At 42.2% G+C, this 23,849-nt stretch overlaps 1 protein-coding gene across 1 annotated transcript in view; it reads right to left on the bottom strand.

The window, feature by feature from the left end:
- Positions 1–9,615: 9,615 nt before the first annotated feature.
- Positions 9,616–23,849, bottom strand: part of TNIP3 (TNFAIP3 interacting protein 3) — a 34,391-nt gene continuing 20,157 nt past the window's right edge. Inside the window, exons 8-13 of the mRNA XM_077782651.1 lie at positions 23,613–23,741; positions 21,312–21,428; positions 18,822–18,947; positions 17,213–17,374; positions 14,638–14,698; positions 9,616–9,647 (exon numbers count right to left, since the gene is read on the bottom strand). Coding sequence (XP_077638777.1) covers positions 9,616–9,647; positions 14,638–14,698; positions 17,213–17,374; positions 18,822–18,947; positions 21,312–21,428; positions 23,613–23,741 — 627 coding nt within the window. The remainder of the gene's footprint in view (positions 9,648–14,637; positions 14,699–17,212; positions 17,375–18,821; positions 18,948–21,311; positions 21,429–23,612; positions 23,742–23,849) is intronic.

The raw sequence follows: 23,849 nt of genomic DNA, 5'->3' as shown, positions 1-23,849 counted from the left end.
TTTCCCAAAAAGTCGGAGCATCTATCCAGCCCTCCTCGGGGACAAATACATGTGACCCAGGATGGGAATTCCAACCATTGCTCGCTTCAGGGATTGATTTCGGTCCTCGGGGTCAAACCCAGAGGTACAAACAGTGCCAAGGAGAACTCAGAGTACCGACCATCCAGCATCAGCCCTTTGCCACAGAGTTGGTCTTGCTTTGGAAACCAAAGCTGCTTCAGTCTTCTGAAGAAAGCACCCAACACCGTCTGAGACATCTCTGGGGGTCCTGTTTGGTCACAGCTCCCTGTACCGAAGGGCAAAACCTCCATGGCCAAAAAACATGTCTGCAGATGTTTTGATTACTCAGTGGCATCTCAGATGGCACTGGGTGACTGTTTTTAGATGGCAAAGTGAGCCAGCTGTGACACATGGCAAGCAGGGACAGCAGCCCCAGCCCCTCAGCACCTGCCCCAGCTCAGAGCTTCATCGATGGGAGACAGCACAGCTCAGGAAGGACAAAGGTCCCAAGTTTGCACTCCAAGATGTTATCACAGTTTTAAATCCTCTCTTATAAAACATGGTGTCCTGTGAAAGACATTTTCCTGTGTCTAAGTAGGACATCTCTTTCAGAGATCTATAATTGCTTCCCGTCTCAAGTGAGGAGATGATAAAGCCCAATGCAGCAGATTACAAGTTTATTGTAATAAATTGCATTGGCCAGGAAAGCAAAATTTTAAAACACACGAGATTGAAATGATAGAGAACACAATTATGCAAAGCTTTGAGCCCAGCATCTTATGTAACTGCAGGGATTTGCCTCTGCCTCAAGAACACGGCATGTGGGAACGCACGTAACTGGTTTGCCTTCGGAAGCACCCATTCCTGGTCTCAGCCTCCCCAAACTGGACAGGGGAGCAGGATTCATACGGATACAGCCTCAGACGTGCTGTGGAGGCAACCAGCCCCGCTGGTGTGTCTTGTTTTTTCACAGCATTCACATGTTGTGAGGAGCAAAAGGCACAACAGAGACGCTTCTATTGATTTGCCATTCCCCGGTAGCCGAGCACATCCGAGCTATTCAAAGGAAGTTGTTTGCCACTCTGGAGAAGCTGCTTGTTAGAAGGTGGGCAATTAGCAGAAAAAAATGCCAGAAATGCCAGAAGAAGCTGAGTGTCTGTGTGTGGTCCCCAAGAAAGCCCATGGGACATCTTGCCTCAAGACATCAAGAAATCTCTAAAGAAGAGCAGACTATGAAAGGGCCAAGGAGGAATTGATGGGATACATTTAATTAATCTTTCCTGTCATTTTTACAACTCCAGCTGGAGGAACACAGGGAATCAGCTGAATAAGAGAGCGTGGAAAGAGCACTCCTGAACTAAGGCTGGAAATGCTTTTGGGGTGTTACTATTCCAAGTGGAATTGTTTGCTTAAAGATAATTATTTTTCTCAGCAGCAGCTTTAAGGTTTTTCATAAAAGCCAATGAAATATTTTCCAGCCCCAGTTTCTTCTTCCACTTCTCCACACAGAACTGGCATTTATTTTCTGTAAACACCCCAACAATCTATTATCTTTACCCCAAGGACAAGTCCCAGAAGAAAAGACTATCCCCTACCTGGCAATATCCCCAGTGCTGCTGAGAAAATGGAGTCTTCCAGGGTTCCTTTCTAAGATTTGCCAGGGCTGGCTCAGCAAGAAAATGAAAGCAAATAGCATTTTAAAACCAGGCAAAAGCCAAATAGGAAACACACATTTTAGAAGCCACTAATTTTCCCCATCACAATGTTTGAAAGCAGGGTTAGATGCAGTAAATTTGTTTTCAAATGGCAGCTTACTCTTCTTAAACAAGAAAGATGGAGCACTAAAGAGGGTTTAGCACCTGGTACTTCCTTAATACATCCCACTTTTCCAGAGAAGGTAGAGTGGTTCCTCTGTTTAGCCATTATGATGATGATGGCCATGTCCACAAAAATCCTTTCACCAAATCAAGGGAAGACCAACATCAAAGCACTTCAGCCTGGCACCAGCAATGACATTTCAATGTATTGATGGGATCAGCTGCCAGCCCATCAGCTCATTTATCATGCACTAATTCATAATGTTCTCCTGCTTTATTGACAGCTTTGCAGATTTGCTCTGGAGTGGCCTGGATCTGGATTACAAATGTCCCACAATTTATGTGCTTGCTCCCTCTAGAGCCAAAGAAGATCCTGCCCAGTGCAAAGTCACACATTCAGTTGTTTGAAGAACTTAAAGGTCTCCAAAGCAGAGATGAGTGAGTTTGTATGGCAGTGACTGTATTTTGACACCCTTATTCAGACAAAGTTCCCACTGATGAAAATGGCCAGGTTGGATTCTATCTTCTGAACACACCCTGATTTTTACTTATAAACACAAACCTGCACGTGGTATCACTGACACTTTGTCAGAGCATAACACACATCCCACATTTTGGTGTTATGGCCTGCCTCTCCCCCTCAGAAAAACCTCCCCAGCCTGCACCCTGCAGAGGCAAGGATGGAGATCAAACAGGTGGCCCTGCCTCACTGAAGCTGGGACTCCTGGGGACAGGTCCCACCTGGCTGAGGTCCTGTTTGCATTCTCTGATGTCCACCAAGCCCAGAGAACACACCGAGATTTCCTTGAGCTAAAAGGTTCCCCTATCTTTCACCTGCCCACTTCTAGGAAGCCAACACCCTTGGAAACTGCTGCCTTTGTATCAAATTTGACATTTCAGAGATGATGCAAAGTCACTGGGAAGGCCTGGCAGCCACGTGGCCAGCACAGCTCCATAAACACTGCTCCATAGGAAACCAGGCAAAAAGCACAGACCTGCCCTGCCTGGGTCCCTTCCCCAGAGTTCCTAAAAGTATTCTGTTCCCTATAATGAAGAGTTTGTGCCTTGCAGAAGGAAACCAGCTCTGTGAGGTGAGGAAATGGCCCAGAGAGCCTCTGGGGAAGGCAGTTTTTGTACTGTACTGTGTCTCTACAAAAGAGGAATGTTTAAATTGCCAGGAATGTTTTTTCGGGCTGGTCTAAAATCACATCATTTTGGACAAATCCTTACTCTCAGCTGTGAGCACAGCTCTGATGGGGAGGCACTGATCTTCTCCATCCTGGTGAAGACCCACGCACTGCTGGGTAGAAGAGGCTGAGGAGATGAAAGGTGTCCATGCCCATTCCCATTCCAGAGATGCACCACAAGCCTTTCCACAGCCTGCAGGCAAGGAGGAGACAGTGGTTTAGCTTCAGAGGCCCCTCATCACCAAAGGAAAACCAGGAGCAGAGCAGCAGCACAGTTTTGTGAGCAGGAGAGAGCACTTTGGAGCCCAGTTAAATTCCAGCAGTAAACTGGGAGTCTTATAAAAGAGTAAATAAAACCCAATAGAAACACAACTTCTCCCTCAGCAGAGGATAAACACAAAGCCTGCACTGAGGAAGCAAGCAGCGTGGCAGGGATGGGGCTCTGCCAGCCCTGAGTGCAGCACATCCAACAGCTGCCACAGGCAATCTGCTCAGCCTGGGAAGACTTTAAAAATCAGACCCTGGTGAAGTCTGAACTCCAGGCTGAAGAGAAACCTTCATTTTCTCTCACTACAACACTCTACCCTGGGGACACTGGCTCTTGTTATGTGGCCAGGTTAAAAGTTTTAGCAACCTTGCTAAGTCTCTAGGGGCTTTCTCTCCTGGAGGGAAGAGCATGTGTAGGGATATATTTAGTTCTTAACACTCAAACCTTCATAAGGGAACACTTGTTTTCTATGTATATAATAGAAATAGGAATATGCAAGTGCACACAGGAGCACAGGCTGTGCACAAACACCATCACCTGCACATACAGGCCCTAGACCACCTGAAAGAGACTGAGTTTTCCACACAGGTTTCTCCTACAGAGCAAGGAAAATCCATGCTGTTCAGCAAAGCCAGACTCGGTCTGGGCTCTGCAGAGCCCTCCCTCTGGGGACATCAGAGGCACAATGTCTGCACAATTTCAGGGGTTACCATGTCAAAGCTTAAAGTAGCCTGAAGAATTTAATGGGGATTTAGATGCCTGCAACTGAAATGTAGTATTTTTGAGAACAGTTGACTGAGATGAATGGCATCTGCTCAGGAGTCATGAAACATCCTGCCAGTGTCACACCCTCCCAGCACACACAAGTCAAGGCACAATGCCTGCATCATTTTCTTCTCAGAAGAAGGAAGGCTGACAGCTGTCATAGGCTGAAGCTGTTCCAAACCAGAATTAAACACTGCTCTTAAACAGTAGTGGTGTTTACATACAGAAACTAAACAAATTTGGGCAGAATGGGCTGAATAAATATGAGCAAACCAAACAAGGAACTCATAAGGGATATTCCTTCCTTATTCATATCCTCTCCCTTCCTGGTACTACTCAGGTTTTTTGTTTGCATTTCCCAAATCCCTTATCTGTGCTTTCAGATACAAAAAACCACACAGTATGCCATAGCTTGACTGTTTGCATTCATCAAAGTGAAAATGCCCATTAATAAGAACTCAATTATTTGGAAAAAAGTTCCTGGTAGTACAGCAGCACCTTTCTAAGTTCTTTTCCAATGGGAACTTTACTTTCTGCAAACCTTGTTTGACTCAAAAAAAAAAAAAATAGAAAACTAATTACAAATAGATGGTCTGCTGTGACTCCAAAGTGAAGGGCTGCAAAGAAATGAGCATGAAAAGCAGAACCTGTCACAAGCATCTGTGGAACAGCAGGAAGTTATGGCCAGCTTGTGACAGTAGCACTAAGACTCCACATGGGAATACTATTAAATTAACAGCACATTGAGATTAATTGCAGTTTTTTTCCTGAGGATTTAATTTTTTTTTTTTTCAGTTGCCCAACAGGTATCTTGTAATGCAGTGGGTTCTATTTGGTGGGGAAATTTTCTGGTTTTGCAGCTCTTTTTGAGCTGTATTTCCAAGTACTGTTTTACTATTTTATCACCCAGAAATAGAAAAGCAACACCAACGCTCTGACCCAGCCACACCCAAATCCTCAGGGAAGTCAGACGTCTCTTCAGAAGCCATGGGCAGTGAGATAACAACATCACACACACGCTTTGAATTTTAATTATCACTATTAAGGATTAGGAACCCTGTGAGCAACCAATTTTGCTGGCATTACTAAGCCAGAGTCAAGCCTGCTTTTAGTTAACTGTAATGCAATATTTATGCCTCAAACCTGATTTTAGCGAGTTCCCTTCCCTTCTGGATACATCACTGGAGGCTCCAAGTACCCTCTTTGGCATCCCCACCCTCAGTTAATTCTAGACCACAGGGGAATTTTAACAGGGAATAAACTAATCCCACTCTTGCTACTGCCAACATAAGAGAGTACTGTTATTCCAATTCAGAAGAGATCAGTTTTTCTCCTGTTAAGCTTTTCTTTCCTAAAAGAAAGCTGGAAATATGGGGAGACTGCCTGCCCCTCCAAAGCTGCTTTAGTGTCTGAACAGGTCACTTACACAGAAAGAATTGTCTTTGAAATATCCTGTTGTCAATGACCGTGCTCTTCTGGTATCATTGCTAATCCCCTCCATTCCATAATTAGGATTGTTTTTCCTGACATTATTTCTACAGATTCCATGCTGGGGCATGACTATAAAGGACAGGCTGCAAATCTGGCCCGGAGGAGAAAGAGGGAAAAAGAATAGGAATTGCAAAAAGAGCAGCTCTCATTCTAACCTTCAGAAAAGTGCAGTTTTTCCTAATTTTTAGCATAGGGCAATAATCTGGCTGGTGCTTTGTGCCTAACCTTAAGTGAGAGTTTTAAGTGACTGCTAAGTTTAATCAAAGAGAGAGCTGTTTTGGTGAATGACTTGCAAAGAGTCTGTGCATGTGCCAGCCCTGCAGGGAAATGCCTTTGTTTTAAATGGATTAATTTGGGATTAACATGACCAACAGCTGACATACAGGATGCCTGAACACAGGAAGGCACAACAGGAAAACTTCCTCCAACAAAATTAAAACATCTCCCTCTCTTCTCCCAGCTAAACCAAGCAACTAAATTAAAGGAACCACCTAGATGACAAAAAGGCCAACAAAGGAGCTTTACCATTTGCCAGAGCTGTCACTTCTCTATCCATCAGGTCATGTGCTACAAACACTAGCAGCACACATCCTGCTTTCACTCCATGAGAATTCCCCAAATCCGTTCATTCGGCGCTGGGAAGAGCCTCAGACCCCTCCTTGGGCTGATATCTTCCACTAGTCCAAAGCTGCAATCTACAGTCTCACTGTAGACTCACTAAGACCTCACTGAGAGGTCTTAACTCCTGCACTGACCCACAGACCATGAGGAGCCCACCAGGTCCCCTCCCTGGCTGCCCCAGCCCTGCTCCCACCACTGCCCTTGGCCAGCGTGGGCCTTGGGCTCTCACAAAAGCAGCCCTTGGACAGGAAGCACCTGGGTGCTGCCCTTTTATAGGGCAGGTGGAAGCAGGGCTGTTGCTGCTCTAAGTGAAAACACAGCATTAACCAGCATCCTGGCTCCTGGGGGGAAAGTGTTTTATTAATCAGAAAACTGCTTTCCACCCCATGGTGTCTTGCAGACCTTTAAACTTGCATGTGCAAAAATCAGAGAAATTCTTCTGTCATTCTCACAACAGTTAAAATACAGAAACCATTTTTACCATTTTTAGACTTCAGGATTACTTTTTTTTTTTCTTTTTCTTTCTTTTTTAATAAGAAAGAGAACTTGAACCTGATTAGAATTACCCTCTCATCTCAGCACAGGGTGCTATTGAAAAAGTAGAATTTCAGGGTATATACCCCATCCATTAAAGGGAGAAGCTGAGATTACTTGACCAAATGGCATGGTCATACACCACCTGCTTTTCCTCATTTTATTCTAGACTACTGAAAGAGAGAGAGGGGATGAAGACCAGAAATGCTGGGCACCCCATAATCCTGATTGCCCAAAACCTGCTGTCGTGACTGGGCAATGACTGGTAGGAGGCTGGAAGGATGATGTGAAGATAATGAAGTGCAAGTCTTTGGGTGTGAGGACCCAGAGCCAAAGGGTAAAAGAGCATTATTTCACCCACAGTGTTCACCGTGCATTTCTAGTTCTGCTTTTTACACAGTTCATTTCATCTGAGAAGAAAAATGCTTTCATCGATGGTGTGTTCCTGCTATAATTCATGAGATTATGTATATTTTTCTCCACAGGGAGAAAAAAAAAAAGGATAAAAATTTCCAAAATACCCCAAGTTTTTAAGGGAGAACTGGGACTGTTGATATCCAGTTTTGGCACCACTCGAGGAAGGAAAAAAATCCCTGTTAAGAACACTATGGTTGATTTTAACCAACTCACCCCCTCAGAGTTGTCTGGGTCACTGCAGAAAGCGTTTCCTTTGGGGGTGTTTGAGCCCAGCAATGCTAATTCAGACAGATGACAGCACCTGCACTGGGGGAACATACATCATTCCAAGAAAATCAAGTGGAAAAGCAACTTCCAGGCATTTTAAAAGATACAAACTCTCTAGCATACATCACCAGGAATACCCCATGCTTGGCGTGATTAGGATTTGCGTGAGCCAAAGTTTACAGTCTTGAGCCCAAGCTTGACAAACATTAAGAGCCTGTGACTATAAATATGGCCCTGCAAACACCAGTTTCTCCCTGTGAATAGCTCACGTTGAATCATCCTTTCGGGCCAGCTAACGCTGTCAGACAATGTGTCAAGCGCCACGAATGGCCAGCGCAAACCTCCACGGATGGCTGGGGAAAAGGATGGCTGGGGAAAAAGGATGGCTGGGGAAAAAGGATGGCTGGGGGAAAAGGATGGCTGGGGGAAAAGGATGGCTGGGGAAAAAGGATGGCTGGGGAAAAAGGATGGCTGGGGAAAAGAGTGGCAGTGAATGGAGTGGGGCGGCTGCCCCCACACCGAGCACACAGAGCGCGTCTGTTCCAGGGATTCCCGGCGGCTTTGAGCTCGGGGTGCTCTGCCCACAGCGCTGGTCACCTGCTGGGAGCTCCCATTGAATGAGGTTACATTCTAATTGGATTTTCAGAAGGCAGCACATTAGCATTTTCCATGATCTCACCCTTATTAGCCAAATCGCTAATCAGGAGGAGCGCGGTTATATTGTCTGCTGGTTACATTATCTGCTGCTGCAGTGTCTGCAAGCCAGTCCCAAATTCACGCAGAGATAAAAACTCCCCTCTCTCTAGCAGAGACTCGGGAGTCTATTGTGGAGCTAAGGTTGCAGTCAAACTCTAATTTTCAATAGTTCACCCAAAACCAACTTCTCTCTGGAGGATGCCTCACTCAGTGCTTTGCTCCTGCTCTTCCTGAGTCGGTACTATAAGTCAGGAATGTCAGCTCTTTCATCCCTGCTGGCATAAACAGCATCCCTCTACAATGTAAAAGCAGAAGAATCCTTTCCCATGGACATTCCCATTGAGCCCAGAATCAAATGCTGTATATGTTTAATACTGTAAGGTTATTATTTCTATGCACAGGCCTTTGAGTATTGAAAAGAATGGAAATACCTGTTCCATAAGCAGAAATTACACATTCAGGCTGTCCTGTAGCCGATGACTCTGCCTTTGCACAGTTCAGAAAACTGTGTCAGAACTTAAATCCACAGGAAATACTCCCGAGCTATCAGGAAAGCAGGCAGGACATCTTATGTACTGCAAAAATCTGTTTCTTTCAGGTTGGGTCCCAGCAGGTTTGGATACCTGCTTCTCAACAGCAGCCTTCCTAAAAGCCTGAGGGGAAGAGACAATCTTGCACATAGATTATCAAGTAATGTTTGCTGGACAGTCATCCATCAACATTTTCTGAAAAAAAATTACTGTCTAAATACAATTTCACTTAAAAAACCAGGTTTTATTCTTGGTTAGAGTTTACATGATGATGTTCAGATTCATTACGAGAGTAATTTGGAAATATAAAACCACATTCACTCTGAAGTGAAACCCATTCAATACTTCTGCTAATATTCTTGCAATACAAATAAGTACATACAGAAAACCCCCCCTGTGATTACGTTTTAACATGTCATTCAAGAGCCAAAATAAAAGGAGATCTGACCTGACTGAAAAAAGGTAAGCGGGCACCTTCTACCTGGCCTGGCATGGGTGTTACCCTGATCACAATTACACAAAGGAGTTTAAACAATGAAGCAGATTTCCCTTTTACCAACCAAGGAGAGGACAGAATTCAAGGTGATCAATCAACAAATCATCCCCTGGACTCAAATAAAAGCCCTCATCATTCCCAAATGAAAACAACAACAACAAAAATATCACACCACTATTGGGCTTGCAAGCTCTTGAATTCAAACCAGATGTGACAGTCTGAATCCTCAGCAAGAACTGCATCTCTTCTCATCAGGCTTTTAAAGAGATTCTCACAAGGCAGCACAAACAGCATCTTCAGAACAAAGGGCAGTAACGCTTCCCAGCAGAGTTTAACTGGATCTTGAGGATCACCAGCCTGTATGAGCTGCTTTTCTATTGTCCTCACAGGGATTTTACCAGGCATAAATCACATGCACTGAAGAGATAAGGAGCTAGGAGTAAAAAAACCCCAGAAGAAAACAGAATAATGAAGTTGCAAGAGTGCCTTGCAGCCTTTGGTTTACACTTCTCCAGGCCGGAGGCTGTCAGCGATGGGCTCCCTTCTCCAGGGAAGAATCTGCAACAGCAAAATCAATGGGAATTATTGTGACATTGAGAAATACAACTCACTTAGGACTAATTTTCCTCCATTTTGTAATGCTTCCACACACACACCCCGCAAAGCCAGCACTGCACTTCATTACAAGACTGTAATCAAACCAATACAAGTGGCAGTAGGAATGAAGAAGCAAAAGAGAGTGGGGATATCAGAGAGTGCTCCAGGAGTCTCTGTCTCAACCTTTCTCTAATCCTGATGGTTGACACAGAACAAACAGTAGGGTCTAATGGCTTAAAACCCCCTTGTAAAATCTTTCCAGACTTCTAAAAAGATCAGCTGACATTCAGCAGTGCTCAGAGGTGTACACTGGCATTAGGTGCACCCAAGAGAGCAGCTAAATCTGGCAGAGGGAATAATGAATGCCCATGACTAAGCAGGTGTTTGTGGTTCAAAAATGTGTTTGAAAGTAAGTCACTCAAGCTAGGAAAATAAAACAAAACTGAAGAAAGGAAAATACGCTATTGCTGGTGCAACACATGCCTCCTGAAGCTTCAGAAGGTTTTGGAAATGCTCTAACACATCTCTAGTATCACAAGCACAAGTGCAGTCAGTATTTCACTTAAAGAGAAAACATTAGAAATTATGAATCCTGATCTGTTTGCTCACAGAAATAAAATGATCAAACCCTGCAGCTGTTTAAATCACATATCCTGTTCCTCTTCCCAAGAGACTTTTCTGCCTGTACTCTGAAGAACTACAACACGTTCTGTGATCTTCAGCTCAAGCTGACTTTTAAAAGCACTTTAACTTCACATGTTCTGGAGTTAGGAATCAGAAGTGTGCTAATGGCCTTTTTGCAGTAGCAGAAATCAAGCTGTATCAGTGAAAATGACAAAAATAATCACATTTGCATTCCCAATGGGGATGGCAAACTGCTAATTAAATCTGTCTTGACTACTTGGAAGCACTGATAATTTCTCATATAATGTATGCACTGAGGACATGCTAATACCAAAAATGTTAGGGGTTTGGGATTTTTTCCAGGAAAATTAAGATGTCAATTAATAGACTTTTTTTTTTCTGTCTGGTTTTTACTGAAAACCTCCACAAATCCATTTTTTTCAGTTTTTCATATTTTCCCCCCTCTCCCTACAGATGTCATTATTTCCAGTGGCAAACCCCACACTTCTCCCTCCTCTTCTTCCAATTAGCTGTAATTATAACAACATTAGTAGCAAATTAGGTGCCTCGAGGGCAAAAATCTGGGAAGCAGCAGAGTGTGGAAAGGAAGAGGAGATGAGACTATAATGGAAGTAAGCGGGCACATCCATGTGCTCATCTGGGCACCCTTAGGGCTGTGCAGGTTGAGCTTGGCTTTCCATGAGCCTGCCAAGATGAGGAGGTGACCAGCTGCTGCCACAAGCCTCCAGAGCTACCCCTGGAGAGGGAAGCAAAAGGCTCCATTTGGGCATCTCCCCATCCCTGGCATCATGGGATCCAACATAAAAACATCCAGTTCAGGCTGGAGAAACGCATTGGTTGTATCTGATGTTCTGAAGGGGTAACTGGGGTGCTTAAATGCATCTACTGGGAATATTTCTACCAAGGAAAGAAATGCAGTAGGATTAATTTCAAGTGAAAAAGGCAAGACATGCCAGCAGTTGCAGCACGCAAAAGGGTTCTTCCTCTGAATAGGCTTTTGAGCAATAAACCTTTTTTCCAGAGAATTTTGCATTAAATATCTGGGTCCAGGGAAAATTTCCAAGATCAAACTCTTTTTTACAACTGTCTTTTCAATTTTGCACAGTTGGATAAAGAAGGAAGTCAACACTGCTTGCCAAATAAAATGACATTAAGTACATTTACTGGAAATCTTTCTGCCTTGCTCCTTAAAAATTAAAAAAAAAAACCCAACAAACCCAAATCATTAACAAAAACCAAACAGAACAACATGACCAAGAACAAAAAGGTCAAAATCTGACATCAGGAGTGTAACAGAGCCCAGAGAGACTTAGGAGCTAAAAGTTCCTCCTAAGGCAGCACTGCTGGTCCAACGAGACAAGGCTGGGAGAATTTGAGCACATTTTAGGACTAAGACTTCCTGCACAGCAAGGTACCTGGGGAGGGATCAGTCCAGAGGTGGGAAAGAGTTATTCTCTTGGAAATGTATTGCCGGTGCAGTAATATCTCCTCATCTTCCTTAATCTCTGTCTTGTATCACCTACATTTCCACTTTGCTTCTCCTTCTTTGTTGGGACCTTAAAGGAAACACCTTTGGTTTTTTGGAAGACAAGCTGAACTCTGCTATGAGTGATCTGAGGTTCTAAGCAGCTTTTTGAGGGTTAGGGCTTTTATTTCTTCTCATTTTGCCCACCCCATTCCCCTCATCCTTTCCTGTTTTCTGATGAATTTATTCCAAATTTATTAGAAAGGGCTCAAACCCAAAAGTGCCAGATCCAAGCCATCATCCAACCACGAGAGCTCAGTGCTGGACATAACATTGCATAAGTGATCCTCTGCCAAATACCAAAACACATCTCTGGGGAAAATAACAGTCTGGAGAGCAAACTTTAGAAAACAGCATCAAATAGTGTTCATCAAATTTCTGTAGCAAAGGGTTGGGGCTTTTAATTTAATTTAATTTAAATTAATTTTTTTAAAAAAATCTTCAGAGATAATCCTAATATTATAGATGCTGGCAAAAAAATGTTTCTTAAACTTAATAGAAAGACAAACTGGGCTTAACAAGGGCAGCAGTCCTTTGAGACAGCCTCCTTTTACCATAGGAGCAGCTAAGGAGAGTGGTGCCAGTCAAAAATAAAGTACATATATGGTTACAGGAGAAGCAGAAAACATGAGATTACAGTTGATTACAGAAGCAACCCTGCAGAACCCAAGTCAAATGCCAAAGTAACTGAGTGCAAACAGCTTCGTCCTCACAAGAGAGGGAGGAAAACACAATGAAGCTGCCTCTATACAAAACTACAGAAAAAATTACTAAGTCCTGCTTAGTGACATACACCTTTAAACAATCACATTATGGGACTCACAGATTTCAGATATCTCTAAACCAGGCTTTTTAAATGGAATATTATCAAAAATATCAGTTTCCCAACTCATTTCACTTGTGTTCAGCTCTGAAGTTACAACCTGTGATCTGTGTTTCATAATTATTACTTAAAAAAATGCCTAGCATCAAAGGAAAATTTGTTAAGGGAAATTTAAAGGTTTTCCCTAGACACATCAATCTACTGAAATATCATTCCTAAAGGAAACTGTTTCATGCCTAAAAGTTGCTTCACTGCTGATTTGTTCCTATAATGAAGACCTAGCTCAGCAGAGAGATTTATTGGTCCATTTATAATCTACTGAGAAAATGAAGGATGAGAACTGAGAATCAGGAATGCTGCTGCACATACTGGCTCATTTAGACCCACCAGTGTAATTAGCACTTCTACAAAATGGAACAAAGAAATGGGCACACCAAGAACTCTTGCTCATCACATATTCTTGGAGCTTCTATCTTGGAAACCTTTCCCAAAATACTTAGAGGAAGATTTAATATAGACAACTATATATAATACATAAAGCCAGGCAGGTGACTCAATGTTTTGAGAGTGGAAGTTTGACCTCTGTGATAAATGGATAAATGATCAAAATCATCTGTTTTAGCAGCCAGGATAAAGAGAATAAGAGCCCAGAAGGTGTTAAAGCAGATATCCTACACTGCACGATGATGGGACTATTCAGAAATCCTCTTTAAAGGGACTGGAGCAGAAAAGGAAGGGAAAACTCTCCAAGTATCCTAACCTCTATCCCATTGAGAAGGAGATGTTTGGATGTTCTGGGCAAGGAACAGTAATAGAAAGACAGAACACACATTTTAAAGAAGTTTTTCTCAGAGAGTGAGAAGTCAAGTCACGTAGTCAAGCAGAAGAAGAACTCTCTTTCTTCAGATCCCCCAAGTGCACTGCCCTGGACCACAGCTGCAGTTGGTGGCACACTGGCTTCATTCCCTGTTATAAACATCCTCCCTGTATCCTCTGGTGCAGTAAATCACTTGGAGTTTGAGTGGGAGGAATGGCAAAATTAATCTCCCATTCTCTTGTGTAGGCACAGCACTACTTTCGCTGTGACCACATCAGAACTCTCCAAAGAGCTGCCGTGTAATTATGGGATGCCCATCAGCCATTTTGGTGAACTACATTCCCACTCTACCCTCTCTTCTGGGCAAACGTGGATGACAGCAAATAATAGAACAGTTCCTCTGTAGCCATCTTCTTCCAGATGTCACACAGCAGCTTCTGGACTCAGCAGTCCCTGCCACCCCACACGGTATCCACTGGCACCATGGGATGACAGATCCCTTCTGGTGTCCATCTTTTGAGTGGTCTAAAACAAGTACTTCAAAACACCCAGGAATTACTTCAAATCCAGACACAAATACTAATTATTCCTCCTTATTTCCAAAAACTAGTTTGTGCTGACCCTTTGACAAATATTTAACTCCGTTCACTTGCATGGCTCTATTTCCAGACTTCCTGAACTACCAGGACAGACGAGGAACAGCAATGGACATTTTGTCTTTAAGGTAAAACAACATCCTAAAGCCTGTATTTTGTTAACAAGGACTCCTAAACCTGTCCCATGCTGGCCCCCTGTTTTGGCACATCATTAAATTTGGTCTTCGCTGGAGCAACAGAAGCTCCAAGGAGAATTCTGAGGGTATCTTTTCTTTAGGACTATTACTAGGTGTTTAATGAGGCAAATGTGTGATCCTATAATGTGTAATAGAGACACTTTATGAATTTCAACAAAGCTATAACACAGAGGGTATTACATCAGAAACCTCACCAGTGGTGCACACATACCAACCTTGACTCTCCAAGGCAAAGCTGTCACACAAGCACTCAACAGATAGATAGCAAAGTTTACTTTACATCCCTCAAAGGCCTCCATTTGAAAAAAAAGTACATTTAATACATGCTCTGTCCAGCTGTTGTCTTACCATTTGCCTTGTGCTGCACATCTGGCGGAAGCTGGTCAGGAACATACCACTGATAGTCTGGCTGCACAGAAGAATGAAACATTATTGCAGCAATATGAACTTCACAGGCACTTCAAACAAAAGAACAGTGACATGATAAAAACATAATTGTGCTGTGAAGCCTCTCATTAGCCATACAAAAGCAGTTTAAAACAAAATCATATATTTAAGTTAGTTTCTAGCAGTCCCAGTCTTCCAGCTTGCTTCCTTTCCTATGACATTAGAAAAATTGGTGTAAACCTTTCTAGATGCCACAAATCACAATGACACTTAAAGAGAACCAAACCAGACTTGAAAAGGGCTGAGGAATAAAGTGCAGCAGAAGATACAGCAGGCATCTCCCTATACCAAAGAACCCCAGAGAAACCTGGCCCACCTGACAGGAGCTGCTCCAGTTTGAATGCATCTGTAAAATGCTCCAGTGTGACAGGAATGAAACATGGAATGAAGTTCTCTCTCCTCGTCCCTTTGCTCACAGGTTAGCACTGCTGTTACTATAGCATTAGCTGTTATCAAGTAACTTCCTGAAAACACTGTGGGAGAGGGGAAATTCCCATCTTTCTCGCAAGAGGAAGTACTGGGAAGGTTATGTCCATGCAGACACAGTTTTATCCAGGGAAATCTTGGAAGAAATAGTGCCTTATAGTTTATACCCCCCACTGTGGTAAATGAGTAGCAAATTACCACTAGAGAAAACAACTTTGGGACCAGTCATTTAAGCTGAAGCTGTGTTAGGCTGTCTGGAATAAGTAGTCCATGCAAGCTTGTCAAAATCTAGGTAATTGCTGCTTCAAATTAGTTACACTGGAAAAATGTTTCTTGTTTTGCAGAAATTACTCTGACAAAATCATTGAGTAGCCCCAAGGGAAATCTTGCAGATTTCAATTTACAGGGAACAAATTTCATAGACTCCTACAGAAGTTTTGCCTGAATTAAGATGGCAGGATGAAGGTGTAGATAGAGAAAACAGATTTAACTTTTATGTTGTGTTGTCACTCATGCTTATACAGCAGTAATCACTCTCATACACTGTCAGGAAAAAAAGGAGCTATTTTATTTTAACTTAAATGGTACCAGTCACAGGAATTATTGAGTAATTCTGTGCCTGTGTGCAAACAAAGTAGACTTTGATACAAAGCTTTTAGCACAGGTAGTTTTTCCACCAATGGCTCAAATTACACTCATTTGCATTGCTCTTTTGAGTTTCTGGTGAATTTTATGTTCTCTGATCAATTCTTCTCTTTTTATGTACCTATACCCCGCAAACTTGAATGAATTTCAAGAACAAGACGTGTACTTCACTTCAGACTAACCAAAATGTTTCTACTGGAGTGTAAAAAGGAAAGAAAAAGTGCAAGAACAGAAAAAGAACGAAAAAGCAAAAACACAGCCTAAACATGCAGGATTACGTATCAGGACACCCATTAAATTCTAACACCTTTCTTCATTGCTAACAAATTGCTCAGGGAGGTACCCAAAGCTCAGAGCAGCAACTCACACAGGCAAAGAATTGAAAAAAAAGGGTCAGAATGAAACTGGGAGTTACAAAGCAACCAGTCAGACTGACACCGGTGCTCTGGCAGGAATGACAAAGTTGTAAACCCAGTGATCCCTCACAGAATTAGAAACCCAGATGATGAAAGTTCAGGGAGAAGAGCCAAAATAATCTGGGCCACTGTCCAAATTGCAGGGAAAAACATTCTGCAATACTTCCAACTCTGATAAATAGGCAGATAAGCACACCCCTGAAGCACAGAAATTACTTGTCTGATCACAGCTTTTCCATTGGATTTCTACAGCCTGAAAGCGTTACATGCATTTTGCAAAAAATCAGCTATAATTTCTCAAATAATGAGCATCTTTCCATATGTGACAGCTTTATAGCCAGAATCAGATATTGTGTATTTAAAATGACATCCAGCATGTTTAAATGCATTCTCAGTAGATTGGAACAAGCCAGCCCACTTAGATAACCCAAAGCACATAAAAAATGTTCTTTGAAGCAGTATTTTCCTTGGAATAAATAGCTCCCACTCACAGAACCTGCTCTAGTGCAAAGCTATTCTTCTTTGTGCTGAGGAAGACAGGACCCTGTGGTGTTCCAGGAAAAAAGGCACATTTCCCATTGTGTTAGCCACACTCAGATACAACTTCTACTTCTGCTGATTTGGTTTTTATTATCTTATGTTGAAGGCTCAGAGCATATCCTTCTAAAGTGGGGTAATTATACAGCTAGAAAGGGCTCTGAATGTGTGCCATGGGAATAAATTAATCTAAGAAATCAGCAAGACTCAAATCAAACAACTGTATTTTTTAAATGAACAAACAAATGTAAAAGAACCCTGTTTTTCTTCTTAGTGCTGTTACAGATGAAGAGTATTTGCCAAAGTGAATTCAATCTTGATCTGGATTAAACAACACACTAGGAAAGCACAGATTCAGTTGCTGCTGAGGATGGCAGGGTGATAGCACCTGTGGTCACCATGCTTTGAGAACATCAGTGTCCCTGTCACACAGGTGATGGTGGGAGCCTTACCGAGCGCTGCTGCTGCTGCTTCTGTGCCCTGTGAAGCACTGGATGTGCCCGAGGATCTGGGCAGTGAAGAACCATTCCACAACCCCCATAACTGACACAGGGAGAGAGGAAGAGTGGAGCTGGGTAACTGGGCCTCTCAGGCTGCACTGGGAGGTCTTTTGTCTGTCAAGAAAATAAGAGCAAGAAGAAATGCATTAGCAGTGGAATACAACCAACAGGTCAGGTACAAGTGGGTTGCAATGCTGATTGTTTAGCCCCTTCATACTTCTTATCATTAAAAAAATTATTTAAGACAGCTGACTTATGCCACACCACAGTCTTGACACCTTTTATGTGAGGAAAATATTGGTCCCAAGATATGACAAGCACATTACTGTGTCTTTTATATTCAAAAACTATTCTGTATTTTAATTACACACAGTCACTTTCAATAGTTTGAAGGAGAACTACATGGACAGTCACTTGCATGACAAGATAAGTAAATAATTTTGGTATAGGACCAAAGTTGTTGGCCTCAGATTTGGGTCTGTCTTTTCTTAGGCCCTCTGCATTCCAGTAGAGTCAACAGCAATTTGCCTAAGGTTAGAATCAGGAAGGGCAAAAGATGATTAATATTCTGTGACTCTGTGAGTCACAACTAAATAATTTGACTTAAGAAAACAAGCTAATAAATATTTTATATGCTTGCTCTCATCTTTAAAATGCTCCACAAGCTCTGTTTAATAAAATCCTGAGGCAGGAAGAGACAAACAGGAAGATCTCCAGTGTGAACTGCTGGTGCACTGCAGGGACAGTCAAGCACAACATCACTGAAACCAGCCAGAGTGAGGGGCACTGGGCGGCACCCGGCCTCTGACACTTCAGCAGGACCCCACCACCTCTGCTGCATGGCTTGGTTGAGAATAAGACAATCCTGAAGTTTCTGTGTCACAACAATGCTGGGGAGGACAATAAATCACCACAGAGCATTTTGGTAATCAGCCGTTCTTTTAAAGTATTGCACAATTTTGTCAAGACAGGAAACCTCGGAATTTCGTCATTCTTAAATGGGGATTGAGAAAGCTCAGAGTTTTGCATGCCATGATTTTACTATGGCTTCCTACTGACACTACTTTGAAGAGATAAAAAGGATGTTGCAAGAAAAAATTATTGCAGAGGCTGCTCAGCTAATTTGTATGGAGACCATTTCTTTCCTCAGTGATATTACCATCACTCTAATTCAATTGCAGAGGTCAGGATTAACTACAGAAGCTCTTTATTTCAAAAGTTGGTTTGATCTCACAACTCTTATATCAAGTGCCAGTGAAACAATCAAAGTCCTCTGGATTTGTTTTTGGTTGTGTCCACCCTCCCCCTCCTCCATTTTCAGATATGTTTGAAAAGTTTTTGCAATAAATACTCCCTTCATCTACTTATTTTAGAAGTCTTCTCTAATCGTTCCTCATCTTCTTAACTGCATTACTTCAGAATGATTTCATCCCAGGTGGTGACCTCATATAAAATCCAATGTCAATTAATGGAAGCCAGAAAGCCTTGAGTTGTGTGGAAAGTGAGAAAAAAAAATAAAATACACATGTGCTGGCAATGGGAGCTTTCTTTTGACTCATACCTGAGAGCTGAGTTTACTCAGTTGAGATTGTAATCTCTCATTAATTTTCTGCAATGCTTCTTTCTCCTCATTAAGCCTCTCTCGGTCAGATCTCTCCTTCCTGAAGTCTTCCTCGTATATTTGGACCTGCAATCATCGTGAACGGTGTGTGAACTTCTGCAGACTCGCTTTGTAGTTTGGTTGCTTTTTAAATTCTGCCCAAGCAGAAGGATTAATTCCAAGGGGATCCTTGCTCTGTACAGTCCTCCAAAAAAAGCTTCCCTTGTCTTTTTTTGTGACTGATACAAAGTGACAATTAATGGCCATTCTCCAGTGGCACTCATCAATTGCAACTGAAATTGAAAATTGAAACAGTCCCCAGTGCCAGTTTTTGTACAACCTTGCGCATCAAAAAGCAAAAATCAGTTTCAAATATTATAAATGAGATAGCAAATACTGGTATCCATCTTTTTAAGGGATTACCAGTAGGAGGACAAATATTTTATCAACGTTTTTCCAGTTTTCTCTTCAGTTATGGGCACTTTTAACTCCCTCCTGTATATCTCAGGTGGAAGGAGTTAGAGAAGAACCTCCACAGCCCAGTGTAGAGGCAGAGGGGAGAATAATGTACACCATTCCAAATGGAATGGAATGTACACAATTCCCAGTGGAAATACAGATGTTTGACCCTGTTCCTAGAAAATAAGCTGCCTTGCAAATGCTGAAGGATGCAGTGGCTTAGTTCTTTTTTATGTGGTCAGGAATCACAGAGCTTCATCCCATTAAAAAATATCTGACCACCCCAGGCACAGGCAGCGAGCACAGATTTGGAAACAAAACACAAATCCATAAATTATTTGGTATTAAGATGACTGCCTTAATTCTTCAGCTAATGGGCAGGCATCCACCTGGTGAGAAGCTGGAGGCTGGTGGCACTTCTACTGACAAATAACAGTAAAGGCATGTTTGAGAGGGAGCTGCCACCAGAACTTTCAGAAGCCCTTTCCTGTCCCCTTGGTTGCTCACTAAAGCCTGCTGACAGTCTCTTCCCAAAAATCTTGCTTGCTGTGGCTCATGCCCTGTCCATTGGACAGATCCAGTTCTCTTTTTGCTGGAAGCAGTGCTATGACTTCACAGAAGGAGTAGAAAAATGTTAATATCTCAGGGGAAGAAAGATCCTGTATAGAACACAGGGTTCTATAGATTCTTTTCCTGACCCTCCAAAGCAGACAAAGCTGTCACTTGCAGAAATCCCTGCATCCCTTGTCCATCCACACACTTCTCTCCTCATTATTTCCTCCTTTCTTCTCTCCCAATTCCTTCTCTGCTGTCCCACCTCCCTCCCACTCCCCAGCTGTATAATCTGCTGGAGCTGCAAGGGAACCTCTTTGGCACAGATTTGCCAAATTTATCCTGCTGCCCTGAGAAAGAAGGGACACCTCCCAAGGAATGAATGCCTTCATCTCCACTGCCGTGACCAGGGATGGGCTGATGACAACCAAGCTCCCATGGGACTCTGTCATGTCACTCTTTGTCCCAAGAATCCCTCCTCTGTCCAGTTAGAGCATTCTGCTCCATTTCATGTAGAAGGAAGTCTGGACTCACTGTACTGATTTATACAACTAGAAAAACACATTCATAAAATGGATACCCCATGAGAATTTTGGAAAAAAAACCTGGTTTACTCTATTTTATTGTGTAGAATGAAATAACTCATTACTGTACAATCAAGTGCAGGATTTTGTTCACCAGCATGTGGCAAGCATTACATTAGAGAGCAAAATCTGGCTCTGCTGTCAAACGTGACAGAAACAAGTATTTTATTCCCATTGAATAAAATTCCCATTCTGATCACATCCATTTGTGTGTCAATAATGTTAACGCTGACACTATCCAGGACAACAGACCTGAAGTGTTAAAATTATCTGAAAACTATATTGTTTTTAAACATATTCTATCATATGGAGAGAAAGACTGCACAAAACATTTGAGCTGCTCAGAACAAAGATTAAAAAATAAATAAACACAAATCTATAGTCCTTGGGATGCAGGCTATGAATGTAAATGGTCTGCCTCACACTTAGAAAAACTGCAGTGCCAATGCTCTAGTTTTCCAAGACTAGGATCTTTGGATAATTGGCTACACTGGCACCTTCTAAGATAAAGGGATCAGAAAACACAGCCAGTGATTAATGAAATTTAGCATCCCCTCTGGATGACATTCAGCCCCTAACAGAGAGCTGGCAGGAGGACACCTCCAAGGGTCAGAAGAGCCATTCTGCTGCTTTGAGTCCTCCATAAGTCCTTCCTCCAGTCCTTTGCCAGGACCCAGTTTCACTTTGTGGACTCTGCTGTGATGACAGCATCTGGGGAAACATCATTCCAAGGAGCTGTGGCTAAACTGGCTCTTCCTTTCAGAAGCTCTACACAGCAACTCTACCAAGCACAATCCCTGGGAGAGAAGGCAAAATTATGCTGTGTGAAAGAAAAGCTCACTTGAGCTGTTCTTACCTGCTGTTTAAGAACTTCAAGTTGGGTTCTCATCTCCTCAATGCTGCTCCTGTCACCCTTCCCTGGAGGAGTCCCAACAACAGGTGGGTGCTGCTTTTTCAACATGTCCAGAAGGGCCTGCAACATCAAACAGCAAAATTACTAAACAGAGATTCACTACATGAAAAAGTAAAAAACATCCTTTAAAATTTCCCCTTCACTTGTAGTTGCTTCAGTTATATACACTGCATATAAACCCACTTTACTACAGCAAAGTCTGACTGAAACATTTTTTGCACGAAAAGTAGGAATTCCTTCACATGGAACAAAGTAAACCCTCCTGTTTGAGAGGAAGTTATGTAGTCTCTATAGTTTGTCACTAGAGGGAGTTATGAATACACACAACACTGGTACCACTCTTACCTGTTTTACTGTGAAATTCTGCCACAGTTCTTCACAGACTTTATTTTTACAGTATTACACAGCTCTCCCTTGGACTGGAATAATTAAATCACTCCTACATCTCTCTGTCTATAGCCACAAATTATAATGATATATTCTTTTCTTTACTCTAGCACAAATACCATTCAGTACTTTTCATTCTCTCACCTAAGATACAAATCCCTGACTTCATCCCCTTTAGGAGTTGAATTTGTGCTGATGATCCTCAGCGCTCCCTTGCTGCCCACACTCATGCAGGAAGGATGGAGGGGGAAGAGGCAAACAGGGAAGAAGGGGCCAAGCAGGAGAACCAGTATCCAAAGTAATACAAGAATTGGTATTAATTATCCAAGGCCCAACTAAAACCAAGCACTTTCCATGGAAGCATGGAAAAGGAAACTTCTTAACTGATGAGGTGCTGTCCTTAAGAATTGTCAGAAGTGAAACTGGTTATAATAGTGGCAAAGTTTTGTTCCATGCCAATACATTCAGAAGGTTGGACCTAAAACTGGGAGGGTGAAAATACAGACACCTTGATTACTGATTAACCCTTCTTCGGCCCCACTGAATCCCCCTTCAATACCTTTTTGAGAAGGTTCTACAAGTTAGAATTATGGAGCAGGAAAAAAGGGAAAAATCCGGAAAACCAATCTTCAAAAAGTTATGGTAAAGTGCATATAGTTTTTAAACTGCATTTGGACACAATACTGTGAGACCCTGCTTTATCCATTCACATAAGAAGAAAAATTTGTTTGATTTCAGAGAATTTGTAATAACTTTGAGTGGCTGAACCTGAAATAGCAGGGGACTAAAGTTAAAAGGGCACAGAGGGTCCCTTCCTGTCTCATGTGTATTCATGACATGAGATGTGAAGGACACAAACACACAGAAAATCAGTAAATTACTGTTGGGAAAGTGTCTATGAAATTGATGCTTCATTTAAAAGAATGGTCTATATACCCTGTCTTATTACAGTCACATCATTTGTTGTCTAACAAATAAAACTTTTCAATAAGTTGCTTAACAAACAAGGCCTTGAACTAAAGTTAGACTGGAGCTTTGAGCAAGTCCTGTCAATGCATTTCAAGAAGAGCTAGATATCATGGATTCTATCAGATTTTTTCTTATGGCAGCATTGTGTTTTTGGCTTGACTTTTGCACATTATGGCCCTTTAGCTTATTAAAGCACTTATTAAAGCTATACAGCAATGGTTACTGCAATGCATTTCCTCAGGAAGTGTTTGTGGTTCACCATGAAATACAAAATTGTTAGAAAACACCCACTGCTTTATGTGATCATTTGATTAAACAAAATTGTATTTATTACTTTCCTTGGTTAAAAAAAATTCCATGTAGCTATTTCATGACAATTTCCTCAGTGAGACATATATACACATAATATAGGTATGAAGTGTGTATGAGTATAAGCAATAGGACAGAACCATGTCTTCTGAACAGAAGCCATCATTCTCAAACACAAAATACATGTTAAATGAGTTTTTAAGCTGTGTGACCTTTCTTTTCAACCACAGTCTTTTATTAGGTGCACACAAAAGCATCTTTGTACCATTTCCCCTTTGCTCTGAGGAGAGAGGATGTAGAAAGGGCTTAGACATGACATGTGGAGAGGTTTAATAGGAGAAGCCAAATACTCTCTGGATTTTTCTCCTTGCAATGCAACCTGCTACCTGCCAAGGATTTAGACCCTGCACGCACAGGTCTGAGCTGAAGTGAGTTCTGGCTCATTTCCCCAGCTTCCAAATGGTGATCATGTGTTTGCCACCAGGTTGTTCACCCAGAATTGAAAAGATGGTATCTAGTAGGTCACTGACAACAGAGATCCCAGAATTAGAGGAATCAGTAGTTGACTCCTGTTCCTACCTTGTTGAGACGGCTTATTTCACTCTCATAGTATTCCTTCCTCCTGGTCATCGAGGCATTCTTCTGCTTCAGGAGCCTGTTCTCTTCCTTCATTTCATGGAGAGCTTCACTAAGGACCTCTGTATCTTTCTGGGGTGCAAAAATACAGAGAGATGCTGCAGAAAAGCAGATGGAAACATTTTTCAAGAACAATTTTCCAAACAATCTTCTGTCTGACAGATGTGCTGCATTTTTGTT

This window comes from Lonchura striata, chromosome 4 (assembly GCF_046129695.1).
Source record: "Lonchura striata isolate bLonStr1 chromosome 4, bLonStr1.mat, whole genome shotgun sequence".
NCBI lineage: Eukaryota > Metazoa > Chordata > Aves > Passeriformes > Estrildidae > Lonchura > Lonchura striata.
This window is presented reverse-complemented; position numbering and strand designations above follow the sequence as displayed.